The following is a 16,286-nucleotide window of genomic DNA, read 5'->3' as shown; positions in this document are numbered from 1 at the left end:
TAAGACTAAGATTACCCTGCCTTTGACTCCCTAATCCTGGAATTAAAAGCATATGATACCAGCCGGGCAGTGGTGGCGCACGCCTTTAATCCCAGCACTCGGGAGGCAGAGCCAGGCGGATCTCTGTGAGTTCGAGGCTAGCCTGGTCTCCAAAGCGAATTCCAGGAAAGGTGCAAAGCTACACAGAGAAACCCTGTCTCCAAACAAACAAACAGCATATGATACCAAACCTGGCATTCCACCTTACTTTTTTGAGACAGGGTCAGTCTCATTCAACCTGGAGCTCATCATTCTGGCCAGGCTAGCTGGTCCGCAAGCTTGAGGGATCTTTCTGTCCCCTCTTCACTCTTAGAGATTACAGGTACATGCCACCACACCACATGCTTTCCACCCAGGGCCTGGGTATCCAAACTTGGGTCCTCAAGCTTCATTGTTAAGCATTACTTAACAACTCATCAGCCCCATATTTTCAAATATTGATGGCCAGCTACCACTAGGACCACACTTTCAAGTTGAAGACATTAGTATCTGACCATGTTTTCCAAACCCTTGATTCAGCATGATGTTCTGTAGGTATGTGGCAGTACAGAACTCCAGGCTTCTATCCAGTGTCCGACAGGTCATCTCTACCTAGTTTAAAGATTTCAGGAGAGTGTTTGGTGCTTTTAGCTTTTGTTTTTTGTTTTTATTTTATGTGTATGAGTGTTTTGCATGAATGTATGTGTACTGTGTATGTACCCAGTATCCCTGGAGGCTAGAACTTGGGTGATGGAAATTGAACCTTTGTTCTTTGCAAGAAAAACAAGTGCTCTTAACCACTGAGCCATCTTTCTGGGCCCAGATTTACTTTACTTCTTGTATCTGGATGTTTTGCCTGCATGTATGTCTGTACACCATGTACATGCAGTGCATGCGGTGCCTGTGGAGGCCAGAAGAGGGCATTAGATCCTCTGGAATTAGAGTTACAGTCAGTTGTAGCTGCTGTGTAGGTACAGGGAACTGAGCCCAGGTGGCCCAGTCTTCTGCAAGAGCAGCAGTGAGTACTTTTTTTTTTTTTTTTGAGCCGAGTCTTACTATGTAGCCCTGGCTAGCCTGGAACTCACTATGAAAAGCAGGCTGGCCTCAAACTCACAAAGATCCACCAGCTTCTGCCTTCCATGTGCTGAGATTAAAGACTTGCATCACCAAACCTAGTCTGTTTTTTGTTTGTTTGTTTTTGGTTTTTTGAGACAGGGTTTCTCCATGTAGTTTTGGTGCCTGTCCTGGATCTTGCTCTGTAGACCAGGCTGGCCTCAAACTCGAACTCACAGAGATCTGCCTGGCTCTGCCTCCCGAGTACTGGGATTAAAGGCATGTGCCACTGCTGCCCAGCCCTAATCTGGTTTTTGAGACAGGATCTCAAACTCACTTGAATTCCTGTTCCTCCCTCTACTTCTCAAGTGCTGGGATTACAGGTGTGAGCGAGCCACTATACCATCGAGGGGCCGTCTCTTGGACAGTTTACATCCTCTCTTTCCTTGAGCATCTTTCTCTTCCTTAACATTCATACATAAACCTGTATTTAAACTTTCTTAATAAAATCCAGCTCTGTTTAAAGAAAGGTTCCTCATCCAATTCCCTTTTATTAGAGGATGTCGTAACTTTAAAGAGGTTTGTAGCAGAGCATTTGAAGGGGCTATAAAAATGATGGAGGAAACAAGAACCATGTTTGTATCGGATCTCTTGACAAAGAGAAAGGACTAAGCAGCTTTCCAAGTCGGGAAGGGATGGTGCATTTCGACAGTAGGAAGTAGAGTTACTGCAGCTAGAGGGCAGCACTGAGCTGTGTCTTCAGCAGGTGCTATCAACAACCCTGCCTTGGACAGGTGGCTCTGTGGGTAAGCCTGTTAGCTGCGGGTGCTTGTTTCTTTGCCCTGTAGTGGTTCTTCTAATAAAGGTGGTGCCCAAGGCAGGCGATACCCACATTATTCATTTCCATGCTAGAGCAAAGGTGATGGGAACCATTTGTCCCCTCAGAAAAGGATACTCTGCTGGTCCTTGAAGGGAACATTTAAGGTGGTCTCCTAATCTCAGAAAGAATACTACATCCTGTACCATTTTGTCAGAAACTAGAACTTACAGTTGGCTTCGGTGTGCTGTCTCATCCTGAGTTTTGAAGCTTAACTATAACCTCCTCTCCAATGACCTTTCTGGAGCAGCTTTGGCCAGGCCACTGTGCTTAAAACAAGTCAGTGCTCTGCTCCACCATCAGCAATGCTTCTAAACTCCAGAGGGAACTTGGGAGAGCCTGTCACACTCTAAGGAGGAGCCATGGCTCTTCCCCCACAATTCTAGCACAGCCCCCAACACCTACAGTGCCTGGCAGCTTGTAGTGAGAGCTCAGTTCCAACATGCATCTCCTGTGTGTTAAATGCACTGACCTATCATATTCTTATGATGACCCTGTGTATTAAATACCACAAATACCTTTTCCCCATAGAGAAACAAGATAAAATAATTTTCTTAAGGCCACAAAATAGGACCCACTAAATTTCAGCAACTCAGTAAATAAATAAATGAGTCTGTCCCTGTGTGTCTGAGATTACTTTTCTCTTGCCTTTTATGTGTCAGGGTGCCTGGCCTGTATTCATTTACCACAAGGTTTGTGCACGTGGCTCATTTCCATCTACTGATTGAGACCTAACATAAGTTCCCTCTAAGAAACCCGTGGGAGGTTTTCCTGAATTACAATACTGAGACTCCTTGTTGGATTCTCCATTGGCCCCTTAGTTCCATGGAATCAAGATCAACACACTCATGTACCAGGGACAATGTGAGAACTCTAGGAATGTGTATTGAACGAACAAGAGGCTACATCTTTAGAGCTGTTAAAAGTGCCAGGTCTGGCTTCTTTCATCTCTATCTGTACGGGCTGCCCTGTCTGTTTGGGGGATAAGGCAAGATAACCTTTGCATTCATTTTTCTCTCATCCTAAGCACAAGACAAATATGTTACCAGCTTAAAGATCTTTGGTAAAAAGAGGGTTTGGGCAAAGTGACTCTGAACCTTGCCTGGTGCTGCCTAACTTGTGTGTACCAAGGAAGAATGCACTGGGGTCCAGAACAATGGCTGTTTACTCCCTGCATTGACTCTCTTGTGAGCCCCAGTGCCTTAAGCTAAGAGATTACAGTTAATATCCTAGCATTTGTTTGTGCTTTTGTTCTTAAGACAAGACTTCATGTAGCCCAGACTGGTCTAAAATTCATGCTCCTGCCTCAGCCATCCAGATACTGTAATTACAGATGTCCACTATCACCAGCTTACCCTTGGCTTTTTCTCTTAGGATTTTGAATGTGGAAATGATGTGGAGCTTTCTTTTACAAAGAATGGCAAGTGGATGGGCATTGCCTTCCGAATCCAGAAAGAAGCCTTAGGGGGTCAGGCCCTCTACCCTCATGTCCTGGTGAAGAATTGTGCTGTGGAATTTAACTTTGGGCAGAGGGCAGAGCCCTACTGTTCTATTCTCCCAGGGTTCACATTCATCCAGCACCTTCCCCTCAGTGAGCGGATCCGGGGCACCATTGGACCAAAGAGCAAAGCAGAATGTGAGGTAAGTGGGACCAGAAGACTAAATTGGTGGCCTCTCCAGAGCCATCCAAGGCAGAGGAGGGAAACTAAGTAGCTTGTATGTAGTGAAAGGGACAGAAATTTGAATAAACTTGGGCATGTGACTTCTTTGTCCCGGCTCCTTGGGGTTGAGATTGGAATTGAAAAGCAGTTTTGAAAAAAAAAGTTCCACAGGGAAGTGACTTCACTACTTTTCAGTGAGGCCTGAGTCTGGGGAAAAGAGGCTTCCTCGTAGCAGAACGGGATAGCAACATACTCTGATAGCCAGTGTTCTTGGAGAAGGCTGGGCAGTTCCACCCTTCACTCAGGGCTTAGAACATGACAAGCGGCTCGGGGAGCTGTACCCGCGATCCTTGTCTCTTTTTGTTTATTTTTAATGAGCCAGGGTCTCTAGCCCAGGCTGGCCTTGAATTCATAGCAGTCCCACTCTAGCCTACCAGATGATATAGTTGTGGCTCTTTTTCTTAAGATATCTATTTCCCAGGGATTGAGAGATGGCTCAGTAGTTAAGAGCACTGGCTGTTCTTTAAGAACTTGGGTTCAATTCCCAGCACCCACTTGGTGGCTTACAGCTGTCTGTAACTTCAATTCCAGAGTACCTGATACCCTCATGCAGGCAAAACACCAATGCACATTTTTTTTAAAAAAAGGATATTTCTCTCTCTCTCTCTCTCTCTCTCTCTCTCTCTCTCTCTCTGTCCCATCTCTCTCCCATCTCTCTCCTATCTCTCTCTCTCTCTCTCCCACCCTAAGGAAGGAATGTAGGGATTCTGTCCTTGTCCCTGACACTCTCTCTCTCTTTGGTTATTTCTCATAAACATTTTTTATTTGTTTTTTAAAAAATTAAGAAATGTATAGAAATCTTAAATTTCCCATAATTCTACCATTTACAGATAAATTTATCTGAAGATTTTGGAGTTTATCCTGTTTTTGATGTTCTCCATTTATAACTGAGATCTTGTGGCAAACAATTTGCTGTCCTGTCATTTTACATATTTTATGGTCTGTGTCCTGCTGCATGAAAATCGCCCTCTATACATCTTTCTTTGAGACAGTCTTGCTGTATTATCCATGTTGGCCTCAGACTCCCTGGACTCCTGTCATCTTCCTGCTTCAGCCTCCCTGGTAGCTGGGACTAGAAGTGTGTACCACCACACCTGACTTAACATATTAGTGGCCTCAAAAAAGATTAATTCCCCTTATTCTGCATTTAGGTTACATGTAGTGTTTGTTGAATTCTAAATATAAAGATTAAATGGAATTCATGACTCATGGGCACAACTCCGTTCCAATTTTCAGACTCATTGAGACTATACAGTTTTCCCATACCTGTCCATGGTTCAAGGTCACATTTTCTCCTGCCAGAGGCTGGGAAAAGTCATCGTTCTATAACCTCTATTGGTGGGACGTGACTTATGCTTACCTATGCCAGATCCTAGACTCAGAATCTGACAAGCCTTGTCTTTGACTCCCAACAGCAGCACTGAGATAGATGCTATTGCTTCCATTTTCCAGAGGCAACCAGGAGGTCAGAGTCATCATCATGGGCACCATCAAGCCAGGGTGGCACTATGCCACCATGCCACATGCTGCTGCTGTTTCACAGCACCCTTCCCTGTCCTATTCTTGTAGATTCTGATGATGGTGGGCCTGCCTGCTGCCGGCAAGACCACATGGGCCATCAAACATGCAGCCTCCAACCCTTCTAAGAAGTACAACATTCTGGGTACCAATGCCATCATGGATAAGATGCGGGTAAGGATGACCAAGGCTCACTTTACGCACCTCCCAGCTTTTGGGTGCTGTCCAGTACCTAGGTTCACTTGCCTTTCATTACCTCTTGTCCACAGGTGATGGGCCTGCGTCGGCAGCGGAACTATGCTGGCCGCTGGGATGTCCTGATCCAGCAGGCCACTCAGTGCCTCAACCGCCTCATTCAGATCGCTGCCCGAAAGAAACGCAACTACATCCTCGATCAGGTACTTGTGACCACCGGTCCTTGGGAGAGGGAAGGAGGCCTAGTCACTGCATGAGAAATCCCCCAGCCCTTTTCTCATCTCTCCATAATGTTTTGTAGCAGCTGTGCTGACCAGGGGTACACCATACACGAGGTGTAGCTATAGACCCTTCACATTGCGTTCTGAGCCCTATCTGGGGTTAGGGCCACGACCCAGACATATTAGCTCATTCATTCATTCTTAGACAAAAGTCACATAGGCAAATGAAAGAGGCATAGCTTTTTTTTTTTTTTTTTTTTTTTTAATTGATGTGTGTAGGTGTTTTGCCTGAGTGTGTATCAGTATGCTACATGCATGCCTGGCTCCACACAGGCCAGAAGAGGCATCAGACCCCCTGGAACTAGAGTTACAGACAGTTGTAAGTTGTCACATGGGTCAAACCCAAGTCTTCTGGAAAAGCAACCACTGCTCTTAATCACTGAGCCATTTCTCCAAGAGGCAAAGATTTCTAAGCCTCATAGGCTGGGCTTGAACCCCAACTCTGTTACTTGCTAGCTCTGCATTTGTGAGCAGCCAACTTTATCCTGTGGATCTCGGCATCCTAGTTTGCAAAATGGGAAGCTTATTGGCCCCACACCTTCACAGGACCTATCTCGAGACAGCTGGTGTATGTCATTACCTGCTCTGCAGAATAGGGGTGGTCTAGCTACTGGACACATTTTTATGAGTGGAGAGCACATGTTTAACTCATGGTATTCTATCTATATTTCAGTTAAGGTTTGGTCAGTTTTGAGTTTGGATTAAAAATATGCATGGTTTCGGCATTGTCAAAAGAATGAGTGGCTGAAAATAGCTTAGGATCCCTGTCTCTAATGAGTTCCGCATGTTTGTTGCCTATGTAGCTTTGTACTTGACATTTGTCATGTAGACTTTATGAAGTAGCAGCAGGGGGTGTTTACTTGCTTGTCTCTGAATCTGTAGTTAAACCTTACATTCATGCTCTCTTAAGAACCTATAAGTAAGCCAAGCAGTGGTGGCGCACGCCTTTAATCCCAGTGCTCAAGAGGCAGAGGCAGGCAGATCTCTGTGAGTTCAAGGCCAGCCTGGTCTACAGAACTAGTTCCAGGACAGGCTCTAAAGCTACACAAAGAAACACTTCTCAAGGGGGTGGGGGTGAGGGGGCAGGAAGGGGGTGATACCTAAGAATAAACAAGCAGGACACCCTTTAAAGTCCCACCGTATAACCTGGCTGAAGTGCCTCCTATATGTGTGGACTGACTGCTTGGTACTTTGAGTTTAAAGGCCTGATGAAAAGAGCTGGTCACTAGCATTGGTGGTTGGCATGCTGGGAAGGAAATCTCTAGGAACCATGTCTTCACGTGGACTGAAGATCCTTCACAGACCAGTTGGGGACAGTATATGAGTGTACTTTTTCTTTAGTCCAGTCCTGTCAGAAAGGTCCACTCAACCTTCTCTCTGGAGATCCTTGACTTCTTTGTACTGGGAGTTGAATCTAGGACCTTACAAATGCTGGACAAGTGTTCTCCAATCAAACTATGTCTTCACTTGCTCCCCAACTCACTTTGCCCTACTCTCCTGTTAAGCTCTTTTGGGATTTTAGTCTGTCTGTACCCAATTGGACTTACTGTTCTGAGAGTGTTAATACCCTAAGGTTCCTCTTTTGGGGTCCCCAGAAAGAATTTGCCTGTTCTTTAATTTCGCTGGTCAAATGAGCACACTCAGCGTACTGTGTGCCATTCTGTCCTGCAGTTTAGTAAGGCACAAAGTAGAGCCGAGTCCTCAGCCTTCTTACCAGGTGCTGGTTTGTTTGGAGCTGGAGTCAGGACCAGGGCTGCACTAGATTGCCTATGGTCTTCAGCCTGCTGACCTTGCAGAAGGAATGCAGATCAGGCTGTATGAACCAGGCCAACCATTCTCCAGAGTAAAGAACACGGTTCTCTAGTTAACCCAAGGCTGCAGCCAGGGGCTGAAGCTCTAGATCAATGAGGTCAAGAAAGGGGTTTAAAGCCACTGGTTTTTCCTGTTTTAGCCTCAACTCTGAAAATATGTTCCAGAAAATTCAGATTATGAGAAAGGGAATGTTGTATGAATGTAAGCAAAGGTTTAGAACAGATCCTGGCATTGCCCACAGCCTCTGCTGTGAGGTTTATGCTGATAATGCATAGGAGTACCTCTGTTCCCAGACTCTCAGGCCAAGTCATACTCCCTACATTTAGCTCTTCTGTACCTATTATATATGCCAGCCTCAGACATGTCTATTCTTGGAAGAGAACTCACCTGTACAAGCCTGGAGAGACTGAGCAGCCAAGATTGTACCTTTGCCAGACCCCAGCCCCGCACTAGAATGTATAGGATAGGCACAGCTCTCATCCCATAATGATCTCAGCAGCTTCTTCAGATTGTATGGGTATCAGAGAGAAACATCTAGAACATCAAAAATAGAAGTATTAATCCTAGCACCTGGGAGGCAGAGGCATGCAGATCTCTAAGTTTGAGGCCAGCCTGGTCTACAGAGTAAGTTCCAGGATAGCTGAGGCTGCCCAGAGAAACCCTGTCTCAAGGGGGAAAAAATGAGGTAAAGTAGAAGAGAAACAAAGACCTCATAAAGGAAGGAGCATGTCCTAAAGTTGGGCAAGATTGTGTACTGGTAACTTCCCAAGTAGCAGGATTGCTGGTAGTTGGGTCTGTAGTGGGAACTAGGAAAATCTTTCAGAAGGTAGGCCTGGGTAAAGAGAATGGAAGAACAGACAGAGCCTTGTCCTCAGAGCAGGTAGTTGGTCATGTGTACAAGGGTGTTGGGGTGAGGGACATGACCAAGAATGCCTGGCTATTGAAAGCCCCAGGAGGAGCAGGGGAGCCTTTTGGCTTCAGGTGGCCCTGTTATAGAATGAGGTTTCTAGCCTGTCCCTAGGCTGTCAGAGGGCCTTGAAACAGAACACACAGCAGGAGCTGTGTGCTCCAAGTGATAATGAAGTTGTCTCACCCACCTGGGGTTGGGGGCTATAGTCTATGGGACCCTTCCAGGAGTGTGTCAGGGCCTAGGCCAGTCAGGACTGGATACAACTACTTTTCTGACTTAGTCTCACACTCACACTTTGGTTCTAGCTGAGCATGATGATGCATACCATAATACCAGTACTTAGGAGACAGAGGCAAGCTGATCTTTTGAGTTCCAGGCCAGCCAGTACTACATTGTGAGACCCAGATTCAAAATAAAACAAAAAACTTGTGGTTCTAGGCCCACTCTTGTCCCTGTTGGCAGGTGCCACATTTTTTCTTGACACAAACCTAGGGCGAGAGCAGAGCCCCAAAGTACCGCCTCTTGTTAGCAGGCACTGGAGGGAAGTTTCTGTCTTCCACCCCACTGTCCCTAGAGCCTCAAGCCTGCTTGGTTTCTGGCACTCAGACCAGTCCTCTTCCTATGTGTGTACTTCTGTCCGCTGGGATTCACCTCACTCAACCCAAAATAAGCTTTCTTTGCCAGATGTGCTCCTCTGGAACCCACCTATACTTCTGCTGCCAGACTGGCCCTGTTGAATAGGACAAGAAAGAGCAGACAGATCAGACTGTAGGCCTTTTGAAAGAACTTAGACTGTCAGCAGAAGTTACCATCTGTGTCTGCTGTGTCCTCTGCCCTCACTGTCCCACATCAGAACTAATCAAACATCCTGTCTAAGAACCCCCACTCTTACCATGTTCCCTTCTGCCTAGGTTAGAGGTAGTTTGCAGCTTGAGAACAGACCCTGGCTGCTCTCTTGGAGCTGACATCCTCCAGCATTGTGGGACTGGAGGAGCAGGAGCTGGGTAGTGAATCTAGACTGGAAAGGCTGACTTCCCTGTTGTTCTTGTCTCCTGGCAACAGCCCCAGAGCCCCCAGAGACCACATAGTGCAGGGCTCGCCCTAGGGCTCTGACCTCATTGTTTGCTTTGGTAACAGCCACCAGAAGTTCATTCCTTTCCTCCAGGAAAGCTGAGTGTTTGCATGGCTCTTCTTCCCTTCCCCAAGCCCAGGAAGCAGCAGGGGAGATAGAGACTCTTAGAACTTGTCCAGAATGGACTCCTCAGTACTTCAGTGCTCAAGGACATGCCTTAGAGTCACACCACATCCCAAAGGTCAGCCACTTGTGAGTCCAGGCTACTCTACCCTCATCCCTCTTGTAAAGCTACAGAGATTGACCCCTTTGTGAGGGTTACTGCTCTTTGTCCCTTTGGAACTTTGACAGGGCAAGTGTGCCATAGCAGATATCCAGAATGTGTTTCTCTTTGCCTCCCAGGTTAGAGGAGTAAGAGCAGGGCCACTTGTGGGCACCAGACGAATGGACCAAGTAATCAGCAAATAGCCTGGGCCACAGACATCCTAATGCCCACCACCCATTCTGGCTTTTGTGTCAGGTGGAAACTTAATAGTATTGCTGAAGGAAGCCAGATGTTTAACTTTTAGTGTAGGTACTGAGGAGGACCTAGCTTTACCCCTGTAACTATATATAATCTCTGTCTTGAAATCATTTGTTATTCAAGGCCACAGTATGTAGGTGTCTACCTTCTACCCCATCGCTGTGCTTCCTTCAGGAAGTTCTGGGAGTAGGGAAGAACGTTCAGCCTGCCATGTATGTTAGTCCAGGGAGCTCATTGGTTTAGGACCAAACAGCTGCACACACAGCTTGGATCTCCCACCACTCCGTGACGGTGCCCCAGCCTCTGACCTCCTGAAATAAGATCTCTTGTACCGTCTTGTCCTCAGGCTGAGTTTATCCTGGTGTTTGCATTGGGAAGCCTCTCAGATCACTGTTGGCCCTGTTGGCCGTATGTTGAGATCCACCCTGTGGCTGGCTTCCTTCCCTGCCACATGCCACAAAATTTCACATCTGCAAATCCTTACCAGAGGCAGCAGGAGGGCATTGTGATCCCATCTCTCAGATGCAGTTTGAGGCTCAGACTAACTAGGGGACTTGTCTACAGACTCACAGATTCTCAATGGCACAGCTGGGATTTCATCATGCAGATTCTCCAAAGCCTGTGCTCTTTCTGCCTGCCTCACTGTTTTTCCACTTGGGATACTGCAACAGCTTAACCTTTCCCTTTGGTCTGAGTTGCTTCGACATCATGATATAAATATCCACAGCACCCCACCCAGTGACGACCATTATCAGTGGTGGCTCATATCTGTTGAGTGCTGGAAGTGAACCAGGGCCCAGAGCTTCAGTTGACATAAACTCATTCTATCTTCACAGTAGTGAATATGAGGCTTTCATACTGTTTGCCCTCTCAGGGCCAGAAACCAAGTAAATCCAGAGTAGCAGGCTGAAGCTCTGACTTAGAGCCAGGCTCTCCAAGCTACACCTCAGGCGTTTGCTGTCTGATAGCTGTCACTCATACCTTGTCTTGCTTTCTGTTCATCCTCCCCAGTCCTGGCAAAGGACTTGACTGGCACATGGTGGGTGTTGGTCACTGGATGTTGTTATTGCTGCTCTCAGTCATTGCGTGTATTCTGCCAGCGCCTGCCCAGGAGGCAGCTGCCTACCGCCTCAAGGAAGGAAAACAAAGCAGTAGCCAGCTGCACCTTGGAAAAGCACAGGCTGTCACTTTGTCAGTCTCCATGAGTAGACTTGTGGGTAAGGCCAGTGTTTGAGAGGAGAGAAGAGAGAAGGTTTAAGGTGTTGATGGAAACCGTTTACATAATTGTCAGAAAGACTGGTAGGTTATGTCCTTTCCACTAATGAACTATTTAAAAGAAACACTGGGCAGCGGTGGCACACGCATTTAATCCCAGTACTTGGGAGGCAAAGGCAGGCAGATCGCTGAGTTTGAGGCTGGCCTGGTCTACACAGTGAGTTCCAGGACAGCCAGGGCTGTCTCATGATAGATCTTGTCTCAACACCCCCCCTCCCCCGTGGGGGGGATGTTTAGAACTAATACTGTAATCTTGGCACTCAGGCTGAGGCAGGAGGATTATGAGTTCAGAAGAGTGTATGCAGTAGCAATCCCGTTCATACTAAGCAAGATATAAGTACTTCTAGAAGTGTACATTCAAATCCAGTGTTACTCTGGGAAGTATGGTCCATGCCTGGTGGTTGGAGAGGTTCTTCCCTTAAGCTTTATACCTTGTATGGAATATTTTACCGCAAGCACATAATCCTTTGAGAACAGGGGAAGGATTTGTGAACTGCAGTGCCGGTAACAAATGGGATTAATAAGGAAAGCCCGGCTATTACGAGTTGATCTCTTTGTGTTTCCTAAGTCACCTCATTTGGGACATGGGTCTAGAAAGTGAAAAAGCTATTTCCTGAGTCTGCTGGGAGGATCCCTAGTACACCTTTCTCGGCACTGCCCTACATAATGAATGCCCTGCAGGAGAGACAGCTCTGAATATCCCATTTCTCACCTCTTATCTACCCTTAGACAAATGTTTATGGGTCAGCCCAGAGACGGAAAATGAGACCGTTTGAAGGCTTCCAGCGGAAAGCTATTGTAATCTGTCCAACTGATGAGGACCTAAAGGACCGCACAATAAAGAGAACTGACGAAGAAGGCAAAGATGTCCCAGATCATGCAGTCTTAGAAATGAAAGGTAGGAAACAAGTGGCTCCTGGGGGCCAACCCCAGCTCCTGATGATTCCCTCTGTGGTCTCCTCTGTTTCTATTTTGTCTCTCCCATCACTCACATAGTGAGGGAACAGGCTCCTAGTCTCAGTTTGGGTAAGAACTTTCAGGATAGATGAGGATGGGTGTCATGAAGAAAAGTAAGTGTAGAGTCTAAGCTGAAAGGCCTGCACCATCTCCCGCCTCTGGCACCCACCAGTTGGGCAAGCCTCAGTTTGCTCCACAGTGGAAGAAAGAGGCATGTGGCTGTACTTGCCGCCACAGCTCCTGGAGGTGAGGGTGGAGGGACCCAAAGTCCTCTTTGTTAAAGGGAGGGAAAGAATCTTGGTTAGCTCCTGCCAGTCACACCAAGCAGTTGGGGGGTCTTGTCTTAACCTGTCTTGTTCACTTTAGAATTCCTTCAGCCTTCCTGCTCTGTCAGAGGATGAGAAGGGTCAGGTGTCAGAAGGTGCTGACCTGCTTTCCCTGTTTACTTCCGCCTAGCCAACTTCACTTTGCCTGATGTTGGGGACTTCCTGGATGAGGTTCTGTTCATCGAGCTCCAGCGAGAGGAAGCAGACAAGCTGGTGAGGCAGTACAATGAAGAAGGCCGCAAGGCTGGCCCACCCCCAGAAAAGCGCTTTGACAACCGAGGTGGTGGCTTCCGTGGCCGTGGGGGTGGCGGCGGTGGTTTCCAGCGTTACGACAACCGAGGCCCCCCTGGAGGCAACAGAGGAGGCTTTCAGAACCGGGGAGGAGGTGGCGGTGGCGGTGGTGGAGGAGGAGGCAACTACCGAGGAGGTGAGACACTCTACCTCCTCCATCCTTTCATTCCAAGGCCAGGCTGTGGGGGAGGGCTGGCAGGAATCACTACTCTGTAACCTCTGGATCTTCCCACTGCCCAGCCTCCCAAGTACACTGTTGTCTCTTGTGCTGGTCTTCCCCTGTCTGACCACACGGTCCTTTGAGGAATCTTAGATTCCATCTTTAGATCTGACAAAGGGCAAATATAGGACTGCTTTTTGGTTTAAAAACAAATGAAGAATGTTTCTTAGAGTTTAGTGCAGTTGACTTGCCCACGATCATACAGCTAAGTTGAGCTGGGAGTCTAGTGAGCTAAAGCCAAGATTCTTTTTTTTTTTGGTTTTTCGAGACAGGGTTTCTCTGTGTAGCTTTGCGCCTTTCCTGGGACTCACTTGGTAGCCCAGGCTGGCCTCGAACTCACAGAGATCCGCCTGCCTCTGCCTCCCGAGTGCTGGGATTAAAGGCGTGCGCCACCAACGCCCGGCTTAAAGCCAAGATTCTTAACAAGTGTGGTGTCTAAAATAAAATACTATCCTAAGTTAACAAACATGGGGTTGGAGAGATGGCCCAGCAGTTTCCGGAGGGCTCAAGTTCTCAGCAACCACATTGAGCTGCTCACAACTGCCTGTACCTGCCGCTCCAGGTATCCAATCCCCGCTTCTGACCTCTGTGTACCAGCCACATATGGCACACACACACACAAAATAAAATGTGTCTTTGAAACAAAACTTGGAAAAAAACAAAACAAAAACGATTCTGTCCTAGACCCTCCTTCAGTGGTCAGGGATGTTCATGTAGACAAGGAAGCAGCTCAGGAAGGTCCCCTGCTGAGCCTGGTTTTGGTGTGTTATGGGATTCAGGTCCAAGAAACAATTGTACAAAGGCTCAGGAAAGGCCACTTGGCCTAGCATGTTGAGGATTTCTGTGAGGAAGTGAACTCGATTGTGACTTAGCATCCTTCCTGAACATCCTTTTTAGTTTGTTGAACAGCTATGTAGAGCTGGACACACCCAAGATAATCTGTGCCTTGCCAGCTCACAGTCCAGTGGAAGACAGACCTGTCTGCAAACAACTCTAGGTGTTGGGTCAGGGCAGGGACAAGGAAGTGTAGCAAGGGCCTAAGGGAAGCTCAAATGGATCACTTGCATTTGCTTGCTTTATTGAGCTCAACCTTGGGCATAGCCATGCTGAGGCCTCTTTTACATGTGGTTTTTCAATGCAGGTTTCAACCGCAGCGGAGGCGGTGGCTACAACCAAAACCGCTGGGGTAACAACAACCGGGATAACAACTCCAACAACAGAGGCAGCTATAACCGGGCTCCCCAGCAACAGCCACCACCACAACAGCCACCACCGCCACAACCACCACCACAGCAGCCGCCGCCTCCACCCAGCTACAGCCCTGCTCGGAACCCCCCAGGGGCCAGCAGCTACAACAAAAACAGCAACATCCCTGGCTCCAGCGCCAATACCAGCACCCCCACAGTGAGCAGCTACAGCCCTCCACAGGTGAGGTCATTATGTGTATATATATGTGCACACATATGCACTTGCCTAGAGGAGAGGGGAGCAGGCCTGATGTATCACCAGCACATTATTTGGCCACAGGTCTGCACTTCTCCCTGCAGCCGATCCCCTTTTTGTTTTGCACCTACTCAGCTGTGTTGAACACTAGACATGGCTAGACCCCCAAGCTGGAGGTAGCTACAAGCCTTGGGTCCTACCAGCAAGGTCATATCACCGGCCTCACTGGGTCTATAAGAAAGCACTCAGTGAAGTCACCTCTTGCCCATCATGGGAGGCCTGGGTCCCAAGGTAGATGAGAACCTTGTCCCTGAGCAGCTCCAGGCCCTGTTCCAGTTCTTAGAAGGACAGTACTTCTGTGAACCGGAGCAGTCTCTTATTAATCACAGCCATTTCCTAAGGACCTTTTACATGCCAAGAAGCAGCTGGGAGCAGCTGCCAGGAGACAGCTGAGTGCTTCCTAGATGCCATCTAGCCAAAACATTTCCTAGGGGTTTGACAAGACTAAGTTCAAAGCCTAGCTCCAGAGCCTGGCTTTGTGATCGTGGACAGATAGTTTGACCCCGTCTGGTCCTTGTGTTCCCCATAAGGGACCAGAAACATGACTAGAACTCACTTAGGAAGTTCCTGTAAGGTTTGATGAGTGAAGGCTCTGGGGCTAGGCAGACCTCAGCTAGTCCTTTTAGTAGTGTGGGCTTGGCCCAGCAACCTACTGAGATTTACTTTTTTATATATGTGAGTGTTTGCTTGTGTGTGTGTATACGTGTGTGTGCACCACATGTGTGCAGTACCTGCGGAGGTCAGAAGAGAATGGTTCCTTGAAACCTGAGTTACAGACAGTTGTGAGTCACTGTGTGGGTGCTGGGAACCAAACCGGGGTCCTCTACAAGAGCAGCCAGTATTCTTAACCACTGAGCCATCTCTCTAGTCCCAGCGCTGTAAAATAGAGATAATGAAAATGATGCCAGAATTGCTAAGGAGACTGAATGAGTTAATGATCCATCTGTCGTGTACATGAGACACTCCTTGTCTTAGAGTTTCTATTGCTGTGAAGAGACACCATGACCTCTGCAACTCATAAGGAAACATTTTGTTGAAATGGTGGCTTATGGTTTCAGAGGTCAGTCCATTATCATCATGGCCACAAGCTTATTGAACATCCACAATAGGCCAGAGGGAGGTGGCTGTGCCAAGATGGTGTTGTAGACTGGGAAGCAGGTTTAGAAGTGTCATGTACCTTGTTGCCCTCAGGCCTCAGAGCTCAGACCTAGGATCTGCTGCTTCCCAGACCCATCCTGGCATATTAGCACAGAGTTGCCTCTGTCGGGGAAGCTGCCTCCATACCAGTGTATGCTGTCTCTCATGGAGCTTTTGTCTTTTTTTCTACCCAGCCTAGTTACAGCCAGCCACCCTACAACCAAGGAGGCTACACCCAGGGCTACACAGCCCCACCGCCTCCGCCTCCGCCACCACCTGCCTACAACTATGGGAGCTATGGCCCCTACAATCCTGCCCCCTACACCCCACCACCACCCCCCACTGCCCAGACTTACCCTCAGCCCAGCTATAACCAGTATCAGCAGGTAAGTACATGATAGGCCTTCCCAGTAAGGCTTTTGGAAGCACTCTTGGGTGTGTATTCAAACTTGGTTTCCTGCCTATTCCTGAAACATGGGTGGCTGCTTGCCTCAAGCTAGTGTTCAAAAAAAAAACCTTTGGTAAACTGGTATTCACTGGCTAATAAATAACTGGTGTGTAGCCACTGGCCCCCAGTGCAGCAAGCTGACCTGGCTG

The 16,286-nt window shown here is 47.7% G+C and overlaps 1 protein-coding gene across 4 annotated transcripts in view; it reads left to right on the top strand.

Annotated features, from left to right (window-relative positions):
* Hnrnpul1 (heterogeneous nuclear ribonucleoprotein U like 1) overlaps positions 1–16,286 on the top strand; it is a 35,957-nt gene that overhangs the window by 18,201 nt on the left and 1,470 nt on the right. For all 4 annotated transcript variants that reach the window (XM_076574278.1, XM_006988033.4, XM_006988034.4 and 1 more), the window contains exons 8-14: positions 3,323–3,589; positions 5,239–5,361; positions 5,457–5,585; positions 11,985–12,153; positions 12,669–12,965; positions 14,191–14,477; positions 15,884–16,075. In XM_076574278.1, the coding sequence (XP_076430393.1) occupies positions 3,323–3,589; positions 5,239–5,361; positions 5,457–5,585; positions 11,985–12,153; positions 12,669–12,965; positions 14,191–14,477; positions 15,884–16,075 (1,464 nt within the window). The remainder of the gene's footprint in view (positions 1–3,322; positions 3,590–5,238; positions 5,362–5,456; positions 5,586–11,984; positions 12,154–12,668; positions 12,966–14,190; positions 14,478–15,883; positions 16,076–16,286) is intronic.

The sequence above is a fragment of the Peromyscus maniculatus genome, chromosome 1 (genome assembly GCF_049852395.1).
Source record: "Peromyscus maniculatus bairdii isolate BWxNUB_F1_BW_parent chromosome 1, HU_Pman_BW_mat_3.1, whole genome shotgun sequence".
Classification (NCBI taxonomy): Eukaryota; Metazoa; Chordata; class Mammalia; order Rodentia; family Cricetidae; genus Peromyscus; species Peromyscus maniculatus.
This window is presented reverse-complemented; position numbering and strand designations above follow the sequence as displayed.